Source organism: Rutilus rutilus, assembly GCF_951802725.1.
Source record: "Rutilus rutilus genome assembly, chromosome: 4".
Taxonomy (NCBI): domain Eukaryota; kingdom Metazoa; phylum Chordata; class Actinopteri; order Cypriniformes; family Leuciscidae; genus Rutilus; species Rutilus rutilus.
Genome location: NC_140212.1, coordinates 5,158,859 through 5,185,687, shown reverse-complemented (window position 1 = coordinate 5,185,687; position 26,829 = coordinate 5,158,859). Strand labels below are relative to the sequence as shown.

At 38.0% G+C, this 26,829-nt stretch overlaps 1 protein-coding gene across 1 annotated transcript; it reads right to left on the bottom strand.

Moving 5' to 3' along the window:
- Window positions 1–245: 245 nt before the first annotated feature.
- camk1da (calcium/calmodulin-dependent protein kinase 1Da) lies at window positions 246–25,874 on the bottom strand. Its single transcript, XM_084407556.1, has 10 exons — window positions 25,743–25,874; window positions 20,977–21,051; window positions 12,772–12,910; window positions 12,566–12,692; window positions 6,738–6,813; window positions 4,293–4,405; window positions 3,826–3,904; window positions 2,802–2,889; window positions 2,339–2,597; window positions 246–1,559 (listed from the first exon to the last, which is right to left on the bottom strand). Exons 1-10 carry the CDS (start codon window positions 25,823–25,825, stop codon window positions 1,426–1,428), a joined length of 1,173 nt encoding a protein of 390 aa, XP_084263682.1. The 5' UTR covers window positions 25,826–25,874; the 3' UTR covers window positions 246–1,425.
- Between the last annotated feature and the right edge of the window lie 955 nt (window positions 25,875–26,829).

The following is a 26,829-nucleotide window of genomic DNA, read 5'->3' as shown; positions in this document are numbered from 1 at the left end:
AATGTAGTTTCTCACCAGGAATTCCGCTGTTAAACATGATTATTTAAAAAGGAAGTAGAGATATAATAAAGACTGAAGGCTTCAACAAAAGCATATAGCGTTAACAACCTTGTAGCTCACATTAGGTATTTAAAGGCTTTAGTAAGTTACAATTAAAAATCTATTCCCCTATGGAAAAAATCAATGGCATTTCTACTTCCGGTACCCGGCTGTTGCACTCTATTAGTAATTTGATTTTTTTTTTTAAATTGTGGTAGGCTAATTCTGATACAGCATAAATGTAGCATAACATGTCAGTTTTACCGCATGGTGAAATTGTCATACAATCGTATGCGCGAGTTAAACAGCTGTCTATCATCCTAAACTACATTTTTGACATTATTCTGGCTGGATGAGAAAAGCTCAAACCATGGAGGCGTTTAGGATAGATCCCATCACTATGATGCCCAGTGCAGTGGCGGAATTCCCTGAGAACTCGTACACTGGGCGTAGAAAGACGCTGCCATGGCTTTTCGGGAGATTTGTGTGTGTTTGAGTAACAGTTATACTATATTCAGTACCTAACACTTACTGTCCGTGTGTATTGAAAGCAGATAGAAACAGGAACAAGCTGCTTTTTCTCTGCGTTTAAAACAAAAAAAAAAGTCCAGTTTAGTAAGATAACAATCAAACATCTTGCTTGTTTTATCAGGTATCTTGAACTTCGTGATGCTAAAACCCAACTGTGAGGTCTCAAATCGATAATCTCCCAGCTTCGCGTTTGTAAAAACACTGTAAAGCGCCAGTAAATGTTCTCTCGTATGTGCAAACAGAAGTCTTGACTCAGAAAATGTCGCAAAACAGTCTTAACGTGATATTAAAAGCACTTCTGCAGGTCAGCATGACACATCAGTGAAAAACCCACGAAAGATCAGAATGGTAGCTAAGAAGGAATACGAGAAATCGTGAGTAGATAGAGAAAGTAAAAAGGGAAAAGAGGGAAGAGCTAGACATGTTACGATATAGTAAGAAGAATCGTTTGACATTGGCGCCGTCCTCTTATAAGGGCGGACACGATCATGCACACACTTTCGCACCTGAACCTCTGCGCTCTTTTTGACTCGTTCGTTCGTTTTTTTCCCCAAAGGTAACATGGCTGGCGAGGTTCGTAGCACATTCATAGCAAAGACACCACAGTTCTGTCCAGCCGCACGAATTCACTTCTCAAAATGGAAGCCATCTGCTGGAAATCTCTGTCTCCTGCCGCTGCATGCATTGCACCCTCTAGTGGCCTGGAGGTTAAATGGCAGGAGTGCATTAGGCGCGCAGTGATGCTATGGCGATGGGTCAGTCCTCTGCCTTACAGGACGGCAGGGCGGGGAGCGGGCTGAGGGGCAGGACTCACAGGGCAGTGGCCTCCCAGCTCTCTCCCCGCAGAACCTGGCGTCACTTGGTCCCAGTTAGCACTGTGCTCACCGACGCAACGGAGGGAGGGAGGGGCCTGCAGGGCTCCGCCCCCGAGGAAGAGGAGGAAGCAGCAGCTGATGCCAGAGAACAGGAAGTGTGGGGAGGGGCCGTACCTACAAATGCAAATTCACTGCTTAGAAGTGCATGCATGGAAACTGATACATTTAATATAGAAACTAGGGCTAGGCAAATGTAGCTAGTTCAATATTTTTCTAGATGCTATTCTATATCTTAATTCTTATGTATGTCTGAAATGCCTTAAACATGTATTTTTATTTTTATTTTTTTTGACAGACATTGTTGAAGAGCAAAAAGGTAAATACTAGTGCTGTCAAATCGATTAATCGAGAGCAATGGCATATATGTGTCTGTGTATTAATATGCAGTATACATATATATATATATATATATATATATATATGAAGAGTTCAGATGCAAAAGCCTCTAAGTGCCATCTGAAATTTTCTTCTAGAATGATCATTTTTATCAAGCTCGTATATTTAAGGTCAATAATTTCACTTAAATGGCAATGCAAATGACCTATTAATTGTCATTTAAGTGAAATTACTTAACTTAAATATACAAGCTTTATAAAAATTATCATTCTAGAAGAAAATTTCAGATGGCACTTAGAGGCTTTTGCATCTGAACTCTTCATATATACACACACATAAAATTTACAAAAATGTGTAATCCCACAGCATCTAACATAAAAGTTTGTGTGTATATCTATATCTATATATATATGTATGTATGTGTGTGTGTGTGTATGCATGCATGTATGTATGTATATATACACACACACATATATTTACAAACTTTTATGTTAGGTGTGAATAATTGATTTGACGGCACTTACTATGTATATGTAAAAAAAACAATTGATACTTACAGTCTTTGCGTGGTATAGAGGTGTTTCCTGTGGCCAAATCGTTAATAAGAACGGCATTTGGGTTGGCAGCAGGTTTGTGGTTTTGGGTAAGTGCCGGAGTGGAGTTTGGTGTAGTGTTGGGCGGTAGAGTTGGAGTCTGGCTCGCGTTCAGTGTGCGGTTCTGGTTGGCGGAGCTCGATTGGTCCATGCTGCTCCCCATACTACTGCCCAACTGCAGTCTCCTCATGTGGCGAACCACGGCCGTGGCGTTGAAGGCTTGCTGTTATGTGGAGAGACGAGAAGTCATGGACAATGAGAAGTGAAACAGACAATTCTCACAGACTGACTCATGGGCCCAAACCGTACAGCACTCCAAATACCAAATACTTCTAGCTACACAAGCTGAAATCTTCAATATGTGTTCACAGACTATACTTGCATAAAGTGTGTTTCTGGTCTTATTTACAAGGTCATTTGTACTCACTCTCCATTTGCTTTTTGCAAAGTTTTTGCGCATTTGTCGACTGACGGACTCATGGATGTTCTTGCAGAGCGCGGTGTCTCCTGCGATCCTGGAAAGCAAATTGACAAAGTCAAAACTCTGGTCTCCTCTCATCTCTCCTCTCGAGAAGCACTTTGATTTACTACAAAGTGTGTATATTCCCTATGGTTTTCAATCCTTCCATTTTCAAAATCCTGTGTTCGGTAAAGGCTTGTTAACGGTGCCTGTAGAGGATGTGCTAATTGCCGATTAGCGCTTCGGAATACATAATGTGAGATTAGGCGCAGTGTTTTAATTGGCTAGCGTTTATTCAGTTGCTTTCCTCCTGCCCTTGAGAGAGATCTTGGTGCATGATAATAGAGAGACAGAATTCAGCCTGATACTCAGAACACACATGCAATCCCCAGCTGACGCAGATAGCGTCTCCACTTAATACCAATGAAACTTTGCACTAATAAAGTGAAATAAAACTCAGTCTCTAAATGCTGTTTATGAGGTTACAGTTTAATTGGTCTGGTCCAGTTCAAGTGTCTTAGAGGACCCGAATGACAGTCCAACAAAACAAATCACAAAGAACAATGATCTGAGTTCTACTGTTACTGGTACAAAATTAACTTTATTAAATGCTTCCTTTTTCGCATCATGTGACTATTTCACCTACATTTGGTTAATGTACTATTTTATGAACTGGTTATTATTACTATCAATTATAATAAAAATAGTATTTAAAATTATTGCTTTATTATAAAAAGGAGTTTTAATGATAATGTAAGATATTATTACTATTATTAACAAATACATTTATTTTAATGTTATTGCTTTATTTGAATAATTTACTTAAATTATTAACTGAAATTATTAATTAAAAAATTATTACTAAATTATTGATAGTTTCACTCTAAATTATTATATTTAATAGTATTGCTTCATTATAAAAAGGAGTTTTAATGGTAAGATATTATTATTATTATAGATTATTTATAGATCAGGACATCACTAGACTCACCAGGGATGTCGAAGGGCCTGATCACATGTGTATCGCTTTGAGGGGTCCTTTTCCATCAAACAACTGATGAAGTCTTTTGCTGTACATTAAACATAAACATTAAAACACACACAAAACATACATGCATACATAGAACGATTGAACTATATAGACATTTCAAGGCATCAGAAATTGTCTACAGTGTGCAACATTCATCCTGTTGGTGAGATAAAACTGAGACTTTGAGTTTATCAGTGGAAGCTCTGACAACACCATTTGGATTCATTCATTGTTCCCTGATTCATAGCTTGGAAGAATTTCACATAGCTAGAGCCTGTAGCAATTACCGAATTCCAGTTTCCTGTAAAACATTTCTCCACTCTTACTGGCAGCATGTGGGGTTACTGAGTGTGTTATAGATTAAACCCTTATAAACCAGAGCATAAGCATGATGTAGTTCTCTTCTACACGTGTGAGAGTGAATATACCTGAATCAGAAATATCATCCCAGTACGGTGCATCAAACTCATAGTCCGCTTTCAGGATCTGCTCAAAGAGTTTGGAGTCATTCTCGTCATAAAAGGGAGGGTAACCACACAGTCTGTAAGAAAACGCATGAGTTTATCATTTCCACTTGCAGGATATTCAACATACACATTTAATCCAGTGGATCTCAACCTTTTTGACTTCAAGTCCCCCTTCCCCCATTGTCCACAACAATATCTGAAGCTGTATTTTTGCTTTGTCATTTTGAGGCCCCCTGGTTGAGAACTACTAATTTAATCAGTATATATTTCTTAGGAATCAAACCCACAACCGTACTACTTACATTTCATAAACACAGCTTCATAAAAATGGTCCATATGACAAAACAGTGCAAAAGGACTACTTTTCTAGTGCTTATTTTGTCATATTGGCGATTAATAGCCCTAGCCCTGAGGAAACTTTTGGGTGAACAATACCTTTACATTATCACTGTAATCCACTGAAAACACATCAGCGGACACCTCGATTTAACAGTGAACATAACGCTCAACAAATAAGCGTAAATAAACCCCATGGGCCTCTGGAAATCAGAAAAGAAAGACAGCTGATTAAACCTGTGCAATGTAAATCAAATCTCTTGGAATGGGTTTTTTTTTCCCTCCCATCATCAAAGCCATTAAAATACCTTTCCTCATGGGGAACAGAGGCAGTGGGGGAGAAAAGGAAGGTAATTTTCTGCCTGATTTCGACCCCATTAGCTTTGTGTTTTTCTCTCTTAGCTAATCAGACGCTAAGAGAATTAGCTATGGTTTCGGCCGGTTGTCACTGCAATAATCACACCTGAGAGGAGGCCAACCATCCATGAGATCTGACTCAAGCTCTAGCGGAGGAGGAGCTGGGCACAGGCCTTTATTTAGTAGTGTTTATATTGTTTTATTGTATCAATTCATTGATTTAATTTGTATAATTTCAGCTTCCATTTTAGTATTTTTATAATGTGATTTTTGTCATTTTTTATTGTATAATTTATATAAGTAGACATGTACTTGCAAAGTAGAATGTCAGTAGACTGTATGGAGCCCCTAAAGGGACATGGTGGTGGTAGGAAAAATAATAAGTCAGTGCTTTTGCCTTCTCTCGCAAATGTTTATTGCGTTCCCCTGAGAAACTTGCGTCCGCTAGCAAAACCTTTGCGTTCCCCTGAGAAACTTAGCGTTCCTTAGCAAAATGTTTTGCGCTCCCACGAGAAACATAGCTTGCGCTCACAAAAATGTTTTTAAATTGCAAAGTGTCTCATAGTTAGTAGAATGTCTAAAGCGGACCATCGAAATAAAGTGTTACCCGTGTGAATTCTTTTGATCAGGACAGCTGTGAGTGGGAGTGATGGGAAGTGCAGTCTGAACGACAGCTTCAGCAGTTTGTTGACAGACAGTGTGAGTGTTTGTGTTGGCGCAGGAGTCGACCCAAAGCAGCCGGGATCGAAAGACCAAAACAAAAGAGAAATGACTCAGATGTACATGGAGATCTGCAGCAGACTAAGATATGAGAAGGTGATGCGAAGCTTGTTTTATGTTGGTTTGTCTCCACTCAGACCCAGTGAAATGATAATACACACGCACAGAAGAGCAGGTGGCCACAGCTCGTGAAATGTACAGCTTTTATGACACATTCTCAGTATCCTTATGAACATTCCCGCAAGAAAACAGACTGAGAGAGAAAAACGGTGCAATTAAGAGACTTTTAGTGTAGGGATTTCTCAAATAATAGCCTATTGAATAGTCATGATATATTCACAATGATTTTGCTCAAACAACCATCTGTATTTTTGTATTCACTATGGTGTTAATCATCAGAAAAAAGTTATTAAACCTGTTAGGAGGACAACACTTTTTGGTAACTTAATTAAACACCTGGATAATATAACGTTATATGAAAATTTGATACCGTCACATATATAAATCTCAAACATCAACCATCATCATCATAAAAAAATAAAATAAAATAAAATTAATAATAATTAATTGTCACCCTGCCCTATATGCAAATACCATTGTTTATGAGTATGTGAATCCTTCATAATATATCAGTGCCATGGCATTTGCATCTCATACATCACTGTAACACTGTACCACCACAGTATTTATTGGTAAGATAGAATTTCCATAAAACATCTGCTGAGAAAATGAAAATCTTCCATCAATCAACAGCTTAAATATTTGTGAGACACAAACTCTCTTTTTCCTGTTTTAATGACTCAGACTCGCTCAAACTGCACCATATAAGGGGTCTGAGTAAAGTGGGGCACAACATCTGCAGCTGATCAGGAGAGATGGGTCACTTACTGTTTCTTCCGATCTTGTTTTTGCATGAAAGTCTCATTCAAACCATAGCTGAATGACTCCTCAGCTTATAAATGAAAGGACGAGTGTAGCATTGTGGGTACTCACAGGATGTAGGCAATGACTCCGATAGACCAGCAGTCCACGGCTTTACTGTACGGCTTCTGAGCGAGAACTTCTGGTGCTGAGAAGAGAGAATGAAACAGATCCGATTGAGACGAACAAATCACACCATTCCTGTCTTATTAGTTAGTCTTGCAACTATATAAAATCTCTCCTGAGAATTCAAGCTTAGGTGTTTAGCAACTTTAAAGGGGACCTATTATGGCCATTTTCACAAGATGTAATATGAGTCTCTGGTGTCCCCCGAATGTGTCTGTGAAGTTTCAGCTCAAAATACCCCACAGATCATATATTATAGCTTGTCAAATTTGCCCCTATTTGGGTGTGAGCAAAAGTGTGCAATTTTTGTGTGTGTCTCTTTAAATGCAAATGAGCTGCTGCTCCCCGCCCCGTTTCCAGAAGAGGGCGGAGCCTTTACAGCTCGTGCTTCGGATACATGCCAAAATGTCAGAAATTTTCAGTAGCGGTGTTTAGCATTACACATTTAAACCCTGAGAAGACTTTTATAATGCAACAGGACCTTTCTGAATGGTTAGTGGATACATTTATGTAGTTGTTGAGGAGTTAAGTTGATTCAACTCGTCAACTAGCATGCACCGTCATGTTGATCCAAAAATCCTTCAGAAACAACTTTTGTGCAAACCCAGTGTTGAACTGACCCTCGTTTGTGAAGCAGTAAAATGATTTGCAAAAAGTGAATTTTACATAACAGGTCCCCTTTAACATGTTTTTGTTTTTCTATTTAAGATTAAATAGCAGAAAATAAAGATGTTTACAGCTCTTTATAAGAGAACATGCAGGTATAGTAGACCGTATGTGCATGCATGTGTTAGACAGCAGACAATCATAGAAATCATGAAGGGCACTCAATTTACCATCAGGACAAACTACTTTTTGAGACTGAGCAACACACACTCGCATTGTCATAATCCTGTTACTCTCCACGGGAGGTTGAGCCTCCTGAGTCCTTCTAAATTTAATCTATTATTCTGCCTCTAGACATTTTCTTCCTCCCTTCAGGAAACAGGCTTTCACTCTCGACACAAAAGCTTTGGTTCTATGGTTCAGGGCTGGACTAGTCTGTTACTTATGAAAGCCGCTTTCTGAAAAGCTCTTGAAATGAAAAAGGCACATTTCCATTAGAAATGATAGAAACTCTATGACCTTTAAACAACATCTCCAAAAAACACACAGGTAGCAGCGTTGAGGAAGATACTTTTTTAGCTTGCCGGGTTACAAGCCATGCATAATTCATGAAGTACTTCATCTAAAGTGAAGCTACTCTTCGGAAAAGGAGCTACATTGAAGCTATTTATCTTTTAGATAATTGTCAGATTATATCATTTAAAAAAAAAAAAAAACGAAGTACAAGGATCTCAGTTAGGGTTGTGTTATGTATTAAATCATCACAATATATTTACAGTTATTTTGCTGGCATTATACAGTTGAGCAACACTGTGAATTTTACTTTACTTTTTATTTGGTCAGTAACTCGACTCAAGTATGGCAGTGTTACGATATAAACTTCAGTAGCAACTTCTGTTAGAGAATAGTTGGATTCAATGGTTTGATTTTGTTGTCAGGTTTGATTCAAATCAGTGAATCAGTTCAACATGTTTCACTGAATCAAAAATCTGATTCAAAATAAAAAAAAATTCAGTATATATCATAATAGCCTTTTTATATACTTTTTAAAAATGCAGTTCTTACATGAAGCAGACTTAATATTCTTGGCAAAAATAATTTAGTTTAGTTTAGTTTAAATAATTTTAGCAACTTTAGAGTAAAATACATGAACACTGAGCTATATATCTAATGCCATTGAAAGGATCTCGACTAGGATCACTACAAAAATCTCAAACACACAATGATAAAATAATATGTGTTAAAGGCAGGTTTTTTCGAAAAAAAAATTTTTCCACATTTGTTTAAACTTTCTTTATATACCAATACATAATTAAAATGTAAGTACTCTGAAAAAGAGAGTATAAAAATCGAGTGTCTGTAGTCCTCTCAGGGCTGCAATAAACACAGCTACTTATTTCCATTCGGAACGAATGAAATGATTGGCTGGGCGACTGTCACTCTCCCTCGCTACCATGGCTACCACCCCTGCCGCTACAGGAGCTGCCCACATGCGCGCACCCATTTGACTCGAGGAGGCGAAGAGCCGCGGAAGCTAGGAAGAATCACAATTATGGCAGAGAAAGAGCAGTCAAAATTCCCAGTACCTGCATATACAGTCAACGAAGGCAAACAAGGCGGAAAAAGGAACTAGTAAGGTAGAAAGGTAGGCTACTTGTCACCGGAGTGAAACGTTAGTCCTCATCAGAGCCAACAGTGCTTTCATCGTGGAAGCTCTTACATGCAAAACACCGTATATGTTATGAATCTTACACGAAATTCACCTTCATCACAGTGTAACTGATGGTAATGGGAAACCGTGTATCAATTTTTAGTTTTGCCTTATGTTAAAAGCTCGTTACCGTATCAAACTCAATATATTTGAAACTTTACCAGTATCGATATGCTAGCTTGATAGTGAGTACTAACAGCCATGTTAGTTGTTTATATTCATAATGATAAAGTTAGGTTGTATTAGGTAAAGTTAGGTTAGGTATTTTATTACATGTGATTCTGACATGATGTCACTACATGCACTGCGCTCCTCTCCGCTCGGCGCTGGCAAACGCGTCCTCCAAGCTGAGCGGTCGGCATCGCGCGTTCATGTGTTTTGGGGGCGTGGCTTTGGAAGGAGCCCAGAAGGGAGGGGGTGGGAGTGAATGGAATAAGTAGCTGTGTTTATTGCAGCCCTGAGAGGACTACAGACACTCGATTTTTATACTCTCTTTTTCAGAGTACTTACATTTTAATTATGTATTGGTATATAAAGACAGTTTAAACAAATTTGGGAAAAAGTTTTTTTAGAAAAATCCTGCCTACCCTGTCTTTTAAGAAACAAAAACAGTGCTAAACATAAATATTTAAATAAGTATTAATTTTGCTGCAAAAAAGCACATCTAAAATGAGGTACAGAGACTTTGAATCAGTAACTAATGAATCAACAAATCTTTCTTTGTTTTTGTTTTTTTGGAAAGGGTTCATTGAAATAAGTCATCTAAACAAATGATTTATTAAAACAAATCTGACCACTTGTCAGTGATGCTCACTCGGTTGCAAGGCTGTGCAAAACTATGAGGAACAACAGTAATTGAACCACTACTTGTCGGAAAAAGTAGTTTGTAATAGTAAAAGTTGACTATTTTGAACAGCTCAGGTACTACAATTCTAAAATATCGTGGCTACACTCTACACAACACAAACACATCCATACTGCATTAGGTCATACGGGCTTCTTTTGCAGTTTAATTGAGTATCTGCAAACAAAACCTGCTTGAATTCATCTCCCTATGGAAACGAAACCGTTCATTCCTGTCTCAGGACTGCAGGAATGGATGTTTTCCAAGACGGGCTATTTTGAGGCTATGATCAGTATAATCCCATCATCACATTTGAAGTGTCTACTAAAGAGTTGAGAGAGAGAGAGGGACAAAACAAAAATACAGAGAAAGATGAGGAGCTAAAGGATAGAAAATGATGACGGCGGTTGATCCTTAAATTTGATTTGGAGAGCTTGGTGTGAGACTGTTACCATTTAAAGACAAAAAGAGGGCATGCCAGAGACACACACAGAATGCATGCCTGCGAGCTGCTCTCATTCAGGCTGGAGTCTAGTGTTTCCATTGAAGAGAAACCTCACACACAGCAGCGTCCCAGCCCAGGATGACCCCAGCCCAGGATGACCCCAGCCCAGGATGCAACTGGTTGAAGCGGGGTTTTATAGCCACCACAGCGCCGTTTAAACACGGTTATCATGGAAACTTGCACGTAAAGACTGTCTTAAACATGCATGCATGAAGAGGCATGTAGGAAACTCAACACCATGAAACCCCTGCAGGTTAACTCTGGTGACTTTACTCTGGTCTAGTTATAGACCACATGATGACTCTTGCATGTTCTTATTCATTTTAATGTTAGAGCTACTACACTGATAAGTTAAATAATGCATGGTTTGTTTATTGGGTAACTCTTTACAATAAGGTTCAATTCGTTTACATTAGTTATTGCATGAACAACTGTTGGTTACACTTTATTTTAAGGTGTCTTTGTAAACTTTACAGTGCATTTAAGTACTGAGTAAAATTAATAACCAACATGTACTTAGGGTTGGGGTTTGGTTTAGAGTTAGTTGCATGTAATTCAGTGTTGGGTTTAATGCATTACTAAGTAATTGATTACTGTAATTTAATTACTTTTAAATTAAAGTAAAGTAAGGGATTACTCTTAATTCTTCTATAATTTAATTAGTTACTTCTGATTAAATACTAATTCTAATGATAGAATATCTTAAAATATATTAAATCTTTAATGCAAGAGTCTCCCTTTAAATATTTTGGTCAGTTCAAGAATAATTTATGCAATTTGACATTATTTATTCGAAAGAATTAAAAGAGCAGTTTCACGTCTATCCTTGTATTGTTCAACTGGTCAGGGTTGATATGGGCTTTAGAAATTAATTATTAATGAGTAATGCAATACTTAGAGAGAGTAATTAGTACAGTAATCTAGTTACACTATTGGAAGTGTAATGAATTACTCTTTTAGAGTAACTTACCCAAACAATTATGCACTGCGTTTAATTTAATTATGCAAATATGCATTTATAGTTATTACTACAGTAACTGCATGTAACGTGTAACAAGGACACTGTAAAATAAAGTCATACCCAATTCTTTAACAGCTTTTATTAATGTTTTACAGCTTGGTTCATGTTTATTTCTACACCATTTATTTAATTTTTCAACATTACTAAATGGATGAGAACAAACATGAATTCTATTAACAATGAAACAATTTATATTTATAAACTGTATAATTTAACCTGATTAATAAATAGTTGTAGTAAAAACAGTTGTTAGTTAGATAATTATATCAATGCTTTAACTAATGTAAAAAAAATCCTTCTTGTAAAGTGTTACAGATATTTATTTTCCATCTGATGTTTTTTTGGACATCATTAACCATGGTAATAACATGGTATCCTCTAAGTACCTTGGAGTACCATGTTGTGAATACCATGGTATATGGATCATTCAGTCCTGTGGTATACTACCACTGTGCCATGGTACCGCTCAGTGTTATTTTACTATGTATATACTAACTATAGCATGTATTAATATTTTAAATTAGCCTTTTTTTCTGTCATTTGTTTTCCATTAAGCTTTAATTTATTTTTAGTACTTCAATTTAAACTTATTTTATTTCAGTTAGTTGCCAAGGCAACATTTCTAATGTCTAAGTTTAATGTCTAATGTCTAAATCTATTTTTTTATTTTATTTTAGCTCCTATTTCAATTAACAAACGTTATTTTTAACAGCGGCATTCGTTTATTTTCTAATTCAGTATTTTCTAATGTTCAAAGACGCTGTGTGTGTTTATTTCACGTGCGGCCATGTTGGCTCAAAGTGCTGCGGTCGCTCTAATCGCAGGGGGAAAGCAGGCGACTCTGGGGCACTTCTGTCAGTCTGAGATAAGAGTAAGCTTCAAGTGCCAGATACAGGCTGCACACAAATGAACCAACACAAGCAGTCACTTGTGTTAAAATCACAATTGCTAAAATCTATATACACACATCTGTATGCACATGCACATCTACAACCGACAAAATCATTCATGCTTTTTTAAAATACATAACCCACAGCGACGCAAAATCATAACCATCTCCATCTCTCTTTCATAATTAAACTCTTACCCACGTATCCCGGCGTTCCACATGCTGTGGACATGACATCACCCGTCCCCTCCATCTTAGACAGGCCGAAATCACTGATCATGATCTTTGAGCCGTCTTGAGGGTTGAAATAGAGCAGATTTTCAGGCTGAAGACGAAACGGACACATTAAAATCAAACACTTCAAACCAGAGCAATATCTGTGAATGTAGGTGTGATTCTTTCACCTTGAGATCTCTGTGTACGATGCCCATACTATGGAGGTAGTTTACAGCATCTAGTACTTGTCTGATGAGCGTACTGGCGTCTTTCTCAGTGTAGAAACCTTTCTCCACGATCCGGTCGAACAACTCGCCTCCAGACACACTGGAAAGAGAGAGAGAATGAGAGAAAGAAACAAAAATACCATATATATATATATATATATATATATATATATTAGTAGAGTACAGTACAACTGCAGGACTGTAGGGGGTGCTGCATGTCGACTCTGATAAGAGTGAACTGAAGAACTGATCTGAGTTCAGAGGAAAATGACTTTATCTCATTCCTGTAAGTTCAAAGACCAAGACGTCACACAGAGAAGCCTCGGCGAAGAACTCAATGACGTTTGGCCTCTTGATCTTATATGCCTGCATTAGCCAGTCATTCTTATGTAAATTCAAAATCTGCTACATATAATTAGGCAAATTTAACCTCAAAGCATGAGACATTACTGTAGACGTGCATTAGTGCAGATCCGGTTTGAGCACACTGATGGCTTTTGAAAGTTTTAGGCTGGACTTGGTGTAGTTTGAGCAGGGGTTGTTTTCAAACTATTAAGACTATAGCGCCCCCTTCTGGAAGGAGATACATTACAATGCATGCACTTTTTCCACCTCTTTATTTCCACCCTTCGAGCGCTTAGCAGGAGGTCGACTCCCTTTAGTTTATAGTCTTTGGTGGCTGGCTTTAAAACTGTCTTGGAACTGATAGTCTTCTGAGGCACCGTGCCACTAACAAAAAAACAATGATATAAAAAATGATATAGGCGGAGAGTGGGGTAAGATGAGCCAGCCAGTGGGTAAGTTGACCCACCCCCTTTATCTTGGCAGCCATACACTGTTATTGTCATGTGACCATCATTTCTGCCAAACTGTGAAAAGGAGAAATACATGTAAGGAGTGGAAGGCACCCATTTACTTTAAAAACTGTTTTTGGCTCGTCCAAGTAAAATTTGAGCATAACAGATGTAATGGCTGTTACATCAGAGCAAATTTGTCCAGGTCTAAAAATATTTATGATCCATATTGGTGATTTAGCAGTGTATAAAACCATGCAAATCGTGTAGCTAAATATGAGCCTGAATTGGTAAGCTATACTAGTTTTGTCCAAAATGGCAGCTATGGGGCAAAGTGAGCCAAATGCTGAGGGGTAAATTGAGCCAGTGTTTAACTTACCCCACCATAAGGCACGGTAGTTAAGTTAAATCTCTAAAGTATAAACTGGTATAATTTCAATGCAATATTACGCAACTGGTTTAGCTTATCATTTAAAAAAGTTTCGTTTTAGTTTATTTGATAGGAACAATGCAAAAGTACACCAAATCCTTCTCTGATGAGAACCAGAAGATGCTTAATCATGTCCAGAATGGCCTTACATGTTCAACGTTGCAGAAAAACTACCAAGCCAAGAACCTTTCAGTGTCATTTATTCATTCATTCTAATTCAGTTTTTATCTAATTTTACTCAACAAACACTGTTTAGTCTGTTTTGGGACGGATACATATGGTGTTCAACATATTGTTTCAGAAATGCACGCAATTAAAGATATTGAAATTTCAACTTAATTTGTTTGGTTTTATGTTAGCTTTAAGAAAATAAATTACTATTTGTAAAAGGAAATTTGATTATTAAATTCGTTTTTATAAGAGGTAAATTATCTTTAAAATTTCACATGCGTTTGATTCAGATCATTCAGTTAGATGGTCAATTTACTAGCCTGACTACGCCAGACTTCGTACTTCCGCTCAATTTCAGTTCGCTTCTGTACTCAGTCTGAGATAGCGACCTATCTCCCCGTTTTCCTCCGGCCTGAAAACAGCCGGCCAATCAACGAACAGAGGGCGGGCTGAGAGCCGTGATGTAGACGCTGATTGTACCGTGGATGCGTAGATTTACTTCACATAATCTGCAAAAGTCGTTCACAGCCATGTTCACTCCTGTATTTCGCTCGATGGTTTTGTTTTCGCATCATACATGTGTTTACAGTGGAAGTTTGATGCGGCTGAGCCAGCGCATAACACACGCCATAACCAAACGTTATGTGATTGGCTTACGGGAACCAATGATTTTAAACTTCAGACAAGCGAGAAAGAAAACGCTTTTCAAATACGCCCTTCCAGACTCTGTCTACGAAGCAAAGCGAAGTAACAGAGTTTGGTATTACCAGGCTATCAGTTTACACCCAGATGGTGCAACTTACCCACTGACTCGGATCAACTTACCCCTACCCTGGGGTAAATTGAGCCAAAGGAACACTTTTTATAAGAAGCCAAACCTGGAAACTTACAATACACATGGAATACCTCCAATGCACATGTCATTTCCGAGTGTGTGTAAGGCTGGGCAAGGCAAATCCTCACATAACACAAACAAAGTGTAGACATTATGTAAATAAGAGATTAATTGTGCAGTCAGCTTCATTGATTATAACGTAACTTTGTGAGATTGCAATGAAATAAGATGAGTGACAGCTTTTTAGTGATTATAAAGGGAGCGCACTTTTGCATGCTTTCTGCCATGCCAAATCTCGTGTACAGTATGCTTGCTTATCTGTTCAAATTAACATTGGTTTGTGAATGTAGACGCTTTAGTAACAAATCATTTATCGGGAGTGTTTATGCTGGGATGTGTAGGTTGTGCGGTAACTTCAAACTATTCTAAGAGAATTTATTTGAATGTGTTTTAAAAGGGGAAGCGCATCTTCTTAGTTGGTTCACACTCCGCCAAGCCTCATTGACTCCTTGACCAAGTTATGATGATATGGATCTTTGCAGGGAAGGAAACTGTAGAGACCTTTTGGACTAACTGAACACTCCTGCTCTACGTTCTTGTGATGCACCATCTCCATTGTAATCAATGGATTTACAACACTCTCTGACGCAGTGTGCAGATGCCCTTAGTCTGTCCCTTTCTCTCTGCCATCGTCTAGTCCTCCTTTCTCTCTTTCCACTGCCGTTAAAGTGTGCCATACGGTGTAGTAGAGCCTGAGGGTCCAACATGCATGAAGAAAACAGTCCATATCTGATCTTTAATCACACTTGCACACACACTTACATGCAAATTGTGGAGTAAATTATGGAAAGAGTTTCTAAACTGCATCTGTGAGATCATACAAAAAGCAGATTGGTACTGTTTAAATATTCATCTCAACACCATATGCCAAAACGTTCTTCATGTTTCTCTCTACCACACACACACACACACACACAATTGGCGCAACCTATTAACAGGGAAAAGAGGGGCAGGCTCCCGGCCAACTATCAAATTAAAACTGTGGAATTCAAATTCTAATGCGGTTTCCAGGGGGTGAAATGAGGACGGAAAATAAATGTCTGTTTCCTCTAATCCTCCTAACTTCCCTCTCCTCTCCACATCATCAGCATTCAAAGTTGAAATGAAATCAGTATTGACCCTGTTTATGCTTCGTAATCTCTCATCAAAATGTAATAAACGTCCTCTATCCCTAAAGCGAAATTCCTTTTCGACTGATGTCAGCAACCTCTCGCCTCCAGCCACCTGTCATTGAGACCACTTTACACGATCAAGTCAATTCCCAACCGATGAAGTAGATCATGCACTCTCGTTTCTTATCTACACATGCGCATCTAAATATAGACGCAATCATTCAAACAGTTTTCGGATACATAATCCATAGGGAAGCAACATCATAAATGACATCTCTGTTAAAGATTATTTCGGGTTCAATAAAAGCTCAGTTGACAGCACATGTGGCTTAATGTTGTTTACCACAAACAATAATTTGGACTCCCTATTTTTCTTTATAAAAAAAAATCTGTTTTACAGTGAGGCACTGAAAGTGAATCTATAAACGTTTAAATTGTCACTTTTTCAATTGTAAAGTCACAAGATGTAACCAATATCCATGTTAACAGAGTTAACATGTTAATTAGGGTGGTCCTTATTTTTAAAAGTCTCCAATTGTCATGCTCTTAACCCTTTAAATTGTTCCTTTATATAAGAAAATACGGCATGCCAATTTTAATGAGGGATTGTTGAAAATGTTGTGCTTTTTTTTAGATTGTTGTCATGTCAGTGTTGATCTGATTTCAATAAAATGTAGTTCATTTGCAGCAACTTTTAATATTACTTGCATATCACAATAACTCCGCACAGCTTAACATAGGCAATCTTCCACATGATTGAGCTATCTCTAAATATAATTTTTTTGTCAACATTTTTGCATATTTCTAATTTTGAAGTTAAAAGGAACAGTTTAAGAGGTTAAGACACTAACATTTTGCTTGATAAGACTTGATAAGGACCACCCTAATGTTAATTGCTTATTAACTTTTCCAGTGTAAAGTTATATACTTTTTTACTTTTGCCATTACAACGTAACATCTTAAAACATTAAATCATGATTTAAATAATTTTATTTACACACAGCTGGTGTGTGGTGGGCGTTCTGGCGCAATATGGCTGCCGTCGCATCATCCAAGTGGATGCTGCACATTGGTGGTGGTTGAGGAGATTCCCCCCTTCCATATGTAAAGCGCTTTGAGGTCTCAGAAAAAGCGCTATATAAATGTAACGAATTATTATTATTATTATTATTATTTTACAGCTCAAATATTACACAAGAATTAATATAAGTGCTATTTATAAAATTCTACTATTTTTTTTTTAAATGAAAATTGGAATATATTATTGTGGTAATCAACACATACTGTTGATTGAGCTTCACTTGTATTCAGCCCAGAATATTCCTCTAATATTGCAATTATTTTTGATTAATAAATGTAATTTATTCCTGTGATGGCAAAGCTAAATCCTTCTAGAAATCATTATAAATCATTCTAATCAGACTTCTGACTTATAATGCTGCCTGAATCATAATCATACACTGTTGGTTCGTTGGCCAGAGGAGGACTGACCCCCCCGACTGAGTCTGGTTTCTCCCGAGGTTTTTTTTCTCCATTCTGTCACCTGATGGAGTTTTGGTTCCTTGCCACTGTCGCCTTTTTCGCCTTTTGGCTTGTTTAGTTGGGGACATTAAATTTAACATTTAATTTAATATTCAACAATACTATTGATCTGCCTGCATTGACACCATTATATGAGAACTGAACTGAGCTGGACGATGACATCACGGTTTACTCCAGAGTGGCTATATTTATACAAATGAACTAAATTAATAACTTTTTTACAACAAAAATGAAACATCACTGAACTTACTTAAGCTGGACTGTGACGTTATTTTCTTCTGGAACTTTGTTGCATTATTTTCCTGTTATCTCTGTAAAGCTGCTTTGAAACAATCTGTATTGTAAAAAGCACTATATAAATAAATGTAACTTGACTTGACTAATATGCTGATTTGCTCAAGAAATATTTCATATTAGCAATGTTGAAAACAATGCTCAAAATGTTATTTGAAATAGAAAACTTTTGTAACATTATTACTTTTATAAGTCACTTTTGATCAATTTAAAGCATCTTGCTGCATAAAAGTGTTAATTTCTTTCTTAATGACCTCAAACTTGAATGGTAGAGTGTGTCACATTGTAATTGCAAAATTGGTTGTGAAAGCCATTTCACCACTAAACATAGGCCACAATCACACAGTTCTCAGTTCTGTATTTGAGTCCTTAATTACGTAACGTTCACACACAGTTCAGTTATTTACAGGAGCGATTACTGCATTGTATAAACGAACTCACAACTGTAAGTTTTCAGGACTCACAACTAGTTGTCTGTCACTCATACAGAGTGAGAGCCGCTCTGCGCTGCACAAACGCGTGTCTACCGTGTGTTGCGGGTTTAGCATAACAGATGGAGATATGAGCTGTGTGTCATCTGAAGGTTTTAGATCCAGTCACTGTTCTCTACCAGACCTGCTGCCGTCAGTTTTGTGTTCGACACACACACATCAAATGCTCCACTCTCGGTTAATGAAGATTTGGCTGATTTGGCAGCTCAATTGGACTCTTGTTGTATCAAAAGTGATATGATCACAGTTTGCCATCTTTGATATTACTTTGGTCACTGGTAAGAGAATACAGGCTTGACTCCCGTTGCACGTTCATACAGAGGAACTACTATAAGTTATTTTTGAAGGAGAGATTTCGAGACTGTTAGTAAATGCTGTTGTCAATCCTCAAAACTGAGGCAAAAATGCGTTTTGGTCGATCAGACCACAAGTGGGCGACGCTAAATACAGGAGTAAACAGGGTCTAAAACATTTTGAGCTTGTCCACTTTCAACTACTTCCAGAGGTAGATGAAACGCAAAGCTGATGCTCTCCATTTGCTTTTCCGTTGTCTCCGGGCGTGTTTATTTGTAAATTGCGTGAGCTTATTTTGTCCATTAGATGAAAGATCTGAAAAAGCCCATACATTTACCCAACCATAGACCCTCCCCTCGAAGAAATCAGGACAGAAGTGGTTGAAAGTGGACAAAAGAGACTGATAAAAAACACCAGGTGTAAACCTGTGAGAGAGATCTGGTTTTCTTTTTAAATGCATGCAAGACAAGCAACACACTCCCTTTGCATTAAGATGCGTGTGATTGCAGAGCTGGAACGATTTGGACATTCTGCTACCCATCATCAGCGTTACGCAACGCATCTACGTCAGCATCCACAGTCCTCAGCCAACTCACCAGACTGCCACCCTCTCTCCTTCTCTCTCGCCAGATCTACATTCTTCATCGTCCACTTCACCATGAGCTGGGTCGTGGCCCACAACGCCATGACATTTTTTTTTTTCTTATCGCTATACAGATTCATTTTTGTGCATTCATGAGCCATAACTTTAAACTGAAGTGAGCTGAAGTGAAGGACAGTACAGAAGTCACTTTAATTCTTGTGTAAGAGGTCAAACTGTCTCCTGCTGTTTAATCAAAGAGTAAAAACTAAAAATACACCATTTTAAAGTGCAGAAATGGATGAGGATTACATGCAGAACACGATTTCACCAAGTGCAACATGTTCCTGGATCAACATTCAGTCAACCAATCAGATTTGAAGGACAAGTTTAGAGTTTATGTCAAGTTTAGGCTTACAAACAGGGTTAGTTGCTTCTACATACCTATCATTTCCTTCTGATTTTAGGGATCACTTATGGGTAGGGTTAGGTATCAGGGGTAGTGACATGTTTAGGACAACATTTTTGGACAGGAATGTTGTTCCACAGTATGTTGACCCAGGAACGCATCTAACTCGGCAAAATCGGGGCGTACAGATTACATAAAGATGAGCATTTGAGCATTAAAAGTGTTTTGAATGTCTTCTACTTATATTCTTGCACTTTTATTTATCTTATAATAAATGTCTGTCAAGGTTTCTAGATTTGTAATTTAGTTTTACATGATCACTCTCTGACCCTTGGAATCAAACAGGCTGTTTTTGCTACTGTACTTTTAAGACTTCAATATGTAAATGACCTCTGTTATAATAGCTAACCTCTGCGCATGTGAAATGAGTTAACGACGCCCCCACTCGCTTGCTGAATACTGATTAGGAGATGATAATGTGGGTGGAAATATGTCAAAGTCATGGTTCACTCAATCCTCAATTCTGAAATGACTGAAAATCATGAACCACATATTTGATTTGTGATCTACAGCGGAGTTGAAGATTATCAGTGAATAATGACAGATTTTTCATTTTTGAGTGAACTATTCTTGCAAGATGTTCATGCCATGGTGATATCACAACAGGCGTAGGAAGCTTTTCATTGTTACACTGAACTAATTTAGTTCAAAAGAGTCTCTGACAAGATACCCACACATTCTTTTTATCAAAGAATCCTGAAAAAAATCTATTATGGTTTTCACAAAAATATTAAGCACCACAACATTAAAAATCTTACCAACCCAGGGTCGACGCCAAGGGGGGCATTCGCAGACCATGCCCCCCCCCCAAACGAGTTACTGTGCCCCCCCATACCTCCCTCTCCTCCCAGCTGAACCGAGCGAAAGTGAAAGCGCAGAGCGAGCACGCATTAGAAAGCGTTTACAAATGCGTGCAACCGAATTGGTTGCTTTCCACTATGAATGCAAAGCTGAACCAACGTCACCCCCCACCCCCATATACATACATAAAAGCGGATAATTGGGTATTTGCTTGTTAAAATGTGCATGGAATGAACAGAAAGACATGAGCAAAATGCATTGTGGGTAATTGTGTATGCGTTGAACATACTCACAGCTGCATGATAAGGTAAAGGTGATTGGAGCTTTCATAGATGTCTTCCAGTGCCACTATGTTCTCATGCTTGATTCTGCAAAACAAAACACATGAAGCTCATTGAAATGCACAATTTGACAATTTAACATGATTAAACCATTACTAAGTAATACAATAGAATGTTGTGTTTATATGTGAGACAGAAATTCCACTGATAATTCTCAAAATAATGATCTATCTTTACATCTAAAATACAACATTAAAATCTAAAAATTCTAAAACTTTATCTCTTTTTTATGTTTATATTTCATGCTTTATCATGACAGTTTTATAAAGTATTACCATTGTGACTATATATATATGGCAGCTGAGCCTGCCTTCATTTTTATATATATATATAAAATGAAGGTAGGCTCATCTGCAAGAGAGACAATTTGATTTTTTTTTTTTTTAAATTGCAATTTTAAAAACATGCATTTAGGGATCATTTGTGTGTGTGTGTGTGTGTGTGTGTGTGTGTGTGTGTGTGTGTGTGTGTGTGCGCGCGTGCGTGCGTGCGTGCATGCGTGCGTGTGTGTGTGTGTGAGTGACTGCAATCTGGCTTGCTTTGCTTCAGGGGTTTGTTAAGGAAGTGAATTTAAGAGAGTGGAACATTCCGGATCTGCTCATAAGCATATGCATACTTCAGTGGCGCGCATTTCCATAAGCCCATAAAATGTACAATAAACACCGCAATGTTTTATGCCATGATGTTGCGCACACTAGTGTGTATCCTTTTCTCACTGAAATTAACATTCAGTACACGCATATTTTACATGCATTTCAGTTTAAGGTAAATCATATATTTTCATTTGATTTAAATATTGTCAAGTCAAGTCAAGTCATTTTCATTTATATAGCGCTTTTAACAATGTAGATTGTCTCAAAGCAGCTTTACAGAGATAAATGTATAATTTAACGTAAGATTGTTTTGGCTTTATAGCGGTTCTTTAATAAAGTTATTTTCCAGCTAAAGTTAGTTTTGATTTGATTGTATGTACAGTTTATTTTCATATGCCAAAACAAAAGATGAAATGGCTTCTAAAGTTCATGAAGCATTTAGATGCACAGCTAGAGTAATTGTTGTCCTCTAATGGTGCCTGCTTTAAAAGCGGCTTTTCATCTCTGTCATATCAACTAGCAATATTTTTAGGGGTTCAAGCATGAAATGCTGAAACCCTATTGTAATTGTAAGGATTTGTAAAACGCATCGTGCTGGCCAAACCGTAAGGCCTAGAGACTTGAAACCTGGCCAGATGGTAGGCCTCAATTTGGGGACAACCTATCAGAGTATGACCCCGATTGGCCCATAGGTGGCGCTACAGCAACCAAAAGTACTAAATCGCTCATAACTCTTAGACCGACAAAATGGGTATCTCCAATTTCGATTTAGGCAGGAAAAATGTTCTGCTATGTCGCATTTTGTCCAAAACCTACTTTTGCGAACTAGTCCCTGGTTTTTCGCCCGATCGGAATCAGACCAGTCTAGGACACTTCTCTGGACTCTCGAGATCAATTGTTATCGAAAAAAAGTTCGGGGTCATTTAGAAAAGGGGCGCTATAACTGTTAAAAAGCTTTAAAACTATATGGTACATTGCCTGTATTGGCTGTAAACGGTCTTTTCAATCTATTATGTCAGTGGTTACATGCTTGCTAAATAAAACTTAATAACTTTTGATGCTTTTGTGCTTAAAGGCCTTAAATGCTTGAACCCCGATAAATGCTGCTTGCAGCTTTAATTTGTTTTGCTTTTCTTCTCCTCTCCTTCCTCTCTCCATCCCTGCAGTTAACATCTCTTTCTCCTCTCGTCATGGTAACGCAGTCACGGCGGTGGTGTGTATACACATTAGCGTTGCATTTTAAGTGAATTCTGATCAGCGAGTTGGCCAACTGGCACATGATAACAGGACGGGCAATGACGCAAGTGAGCGGACAATAACAAGATGCACACGCGCACACACACGCAGATAATGGACATCGGCAAGTGCAGATAAAACATTTACCCCCCCCCACCCTAGTTTCCTATAATTAACTCTCTTTGTTCATCCATATGTTCAGAAAAGGTTGATCCTCATAGGTAAGGGGCAATCGTCTCAGAAACGGCCCTTTCACTGCCGCTCACCGCTATCTGAGCCCAGATAAATCAGGAAAAGTTTTCAGTTCAGATGAAAGAGAATAAAAGACTGCAGTATAACACCTCAGGCGTTTGTTTTTGTCAGAAATGCTCCTCACCATGTAGTTTAGTTTAATACATTAAAGAGTTCCTGAGGTATGGACAAATCTCAATCTGAACGAGAGTGATTCATTGAGATGCTGGTTCCGTATTGATTCACGATTCAATGAACTGGGAGTCACCTCTGATGCAGCATATTAAAACGTTAGCTCTGGAAACAAATGAATAAACAACGAACGACATGCCTCGGCTTTCGATTCGCCCTTTGACATATTGATTTTTCAAAACTGATTATGGAAAACTCGTCTGGCAGAGGATTACAAAGCCATTCACTGGTTTAATATCCCTCTTTCATGCATTCGCTTCTTCCCTCTGTCTGTTTCTCTCTCTCTCTCTTCTTCAGCAGTGAGTGGGCAGAAGCTGTAGCACGACTCATTCGCTGCCTCTGAAACCATCTTCTCTTTTGATTCAAGAAGAAAAAGCACTAAGGAATAGGGTGAAAGCAGGAACAAAAAACACTCTCTATTCCATTATTTCACAAAAAAAACGCTACGGCGTGCTGATAAAAAGAAATAATTGAACAATAAAAAAGGTAGAATAACTAGATATTTACCTCTGAAAGCTGAGTCTCGCTCTCTTTTATGCAAATCTTTGGATCACATGCTACCAGGTGCTTTTAAGTAATAGCCGATTCACATTATCTGATGTCTCTTATTAAAGAAAAAGCACAGAAGAGATGTCTTTAATATCACAATTGCTACTCCAAGACAGCATTGAGATTCACTGGAGAGCAAATGGAGATCTTATGCTTCTCAGATTTTTTACTGTAAAAAAAAAAAATTTGTGTTTCAGCTTAAAAAAATAAGTGTTCATGCTGCCTTAAAATTTTAAGTTTAGTCACCTTGAAATGTGAGGTGTGACAACTTGGATATTTGAGTTGACTAAACTACTTCAGTGGATCAAAAGCACTCCAAAGTTCAGTTAATTGCAATTTATCTAAATTTAAACTATAATACATTCTATAATACATGCACTTAAGTATATTCTTTTAAAGTATATTATTTTCAAAACATATCTTATTAAAAGTATGCTAAAGTGTACTCTCATTGGTCCACATAACTGTATATCAGACTTTAAATATTGCTTGATTGACAGTTCGCTTTCAGTGGGGACCAAAACATTTATCACTGGAAACTTTGCAAACTCAATTATGTCTCGCAAGCTATGAAAGAGTAGGCTTTGAGCAATACAATTTTCCCTCTGGGTTAGCAAGTCCCATGTCAGGATGAATTGAATTGACTTAAGTATTTAAACATTGCATTAGGCAGGCAGGCTGCATGCTGAGAGTGTACGTTTGCGATTCTCTGCGGGGATCGTGAAGATTAAAATATAACCTGTGAGGGCATCTCATTATCTCATTTGTAGATGCGAAGGAAATATCTTCTGCTCTTTCTCTATATCGTTCTGTCATACACATGCAGGCAGACAAACAGACAATAAACGTGCTCTCGTTCGCTAGTGCGTGAGTGTGCTCGCTCGATCTAATTACAGGCCTGTGGCATCACCCATGAGATGGCAGACAAGCTGTCAATCATTTAGTAGCTATGATATGAGATGAGGGAGACAGAGACGTGAAGGACAAAGCTGTGTGTCCAATCTCCAGGGTACGATCGCTGCTACAACAGAAGCCCATGTCAGAATCAGAGGCGGCCTTTTCTGATGAGTCTCGAGGGAAACACCCGTCACACATCCATATGTCAGACACACCAAACACACCTGCTTCCATTAGCACCGAGAGTGAGGAAATACCTGCGAAACAACATGTCTTGCTGTGCTTTCTTTCAGACAGAGTGTGCACATTCACACAGACAAACCTTTGTGAGTGATACAATTGAGAAATAATGCGAGGATTGATCGTAAGGACACCTAACACTCAAAGCAAAGCTGTATTTTCAGCATCATTACTTCAGTCTTCAGTGTCACATGATCCTTCAGAAATCATTCTAATATGCTGATCTGATGCACATTATTACCAATGTTGAAAACAACATTCAAGAACGTTCAAAAGAACAGCATTTATTTAAAATAAAAATCTTTTTAATCAATTTAAAGCACCCTTGATAAAAAAACTTAAAAAAAACTTCTAATAAATAAAATCTTACTGAGCCCAAACATTTGAATGGTAGTGTTTGATTGAACTGCCACAACTTTACATAAAATTTGTTGCAATTTTTACATTATAAATTAGATGTGTTCCATGAATGATATCTGGATTAATTTACTACTGTATATTTTAAAACTAAAGGGGATCATATTTCCATTCCAAGCACATTCAAAGAATCTGTCTACACTCGGACACAGTCCGCACGCCCGCCGTTTCACGCGGAGAGAGAGAACATCTGCGGGAGCTTCCCTGCTGTAATTGGACGAGGGCACCGGAGTTACCACGGTAACTGGAGGTCAAACCTCAGGCAAACAAGCTCCTATCAACTGGCAAACAGGGAATGAGTGTGGAAGAGAGAGGTGATGCTGTTGCCATGGGTACAGGTGTGGTGCGGGAAATGGAACTTACTTGCGTAGAACGGCAATCTCATTCTCGATGCTGTTCTCCTTCCCCTTAAGCGCTTTTTTAGGGATGCACTTCACAGCGAACATCTTTCCCGTGGACCTCTCCTCCGCCAGGACCACCTCTGAGAACGCACCCCTTTAAAAGAGAGAGACGGCTTTATTTATGATTGCAGAGCTGGGAAATATAGACGGTGTTACTTGTTTTCTACAGTAGTAGAACATTTTAACATCATAAAAATTTAACATCAGAGTTGTTATGGTTTTTGGACATGTACAATGGTAATACTGTGGCATTCTTTGAAAATCATGTAAATGTCAAGCTATATTATACATCAGAGCATCACAGTAATTTTATAAAAATGTAAACAAATAAATAAATAAAACCTATATATATATATAATATTCTGGTCTGCGACTTCTGGACCTCCATGTTTTCATAGTGAAACTGTGTTTGTTGCTTTAAGTCTAACATATTTAATATTTAATGTGTACGAGTGTGCATTTGTGTACATGTTCATGCATTCACTGGCGGTCAAAAGTTTGCAATTATATATATTTTTGAAAGGAGTCTCTTCTGCTCACAAAAATACAGTGATCAAAAATACAGTACAGACAGTAATATTGTGAAATATTAATACAATTTAAAATAAATGCTTTCTATTTGTGTGTGTGTGTGTGTGTGTGTGTGTTCGGTGTGTAGAGGGGTGGCCTGAGTTTTTAGAATACCCATTTGCTGATGAGGTCCCTGAGAAAATCTCCATCTCATTTGCCATCTGCCTCCACAGTAAAAGCTTTTAAAAATGCTGTGCAAAGAATTAGGGAATATTTGCTTAGGCAATCGCACATGTTGCTATGCCGCTGCATTACACCTGACTGGACACATGGCCACAGATGCTTCCTGTTACCAAGTCACACACGCAAAACACTTTTTTGCTTTTTCTGTGTGGGTAAAGCCCATCTTTCTGTTTGTCATATCTTCTATCTTTGTGGTTCTTGGGTTAATCCCTCACATGTCCGGGTCATATTTCATCCCAAAATCAAAATTACATGACTGACAGACAGACAGACTGACTGACTGACTGACTGACTGA

Bases quoted from the DNA above. Each gene is read 5' to 3' on its own strand.
- camk1da (XM_084407556.1), bottom strand. From the start codon at position 25,825: ATGTTCGCTGTGAAGTGCATCCCTAAAAAAGCGCTTAAGGGGAAGGAG. The intron at 21,052-25,742 runs GTAAGTTCCATT...TTTGTTTTGCAG, and splicing joins GAGATTGCCGTTCTACGCAA to AATCAAGCATGAGAACATAG. The intron at 12,911-20,976 runs GTGAGTATGTTC...CTCTCTTTCCAG, and splicing joins CTTTACCTTATCATGCAGCT to TGTGTCTGGAGGCGAGTTGT.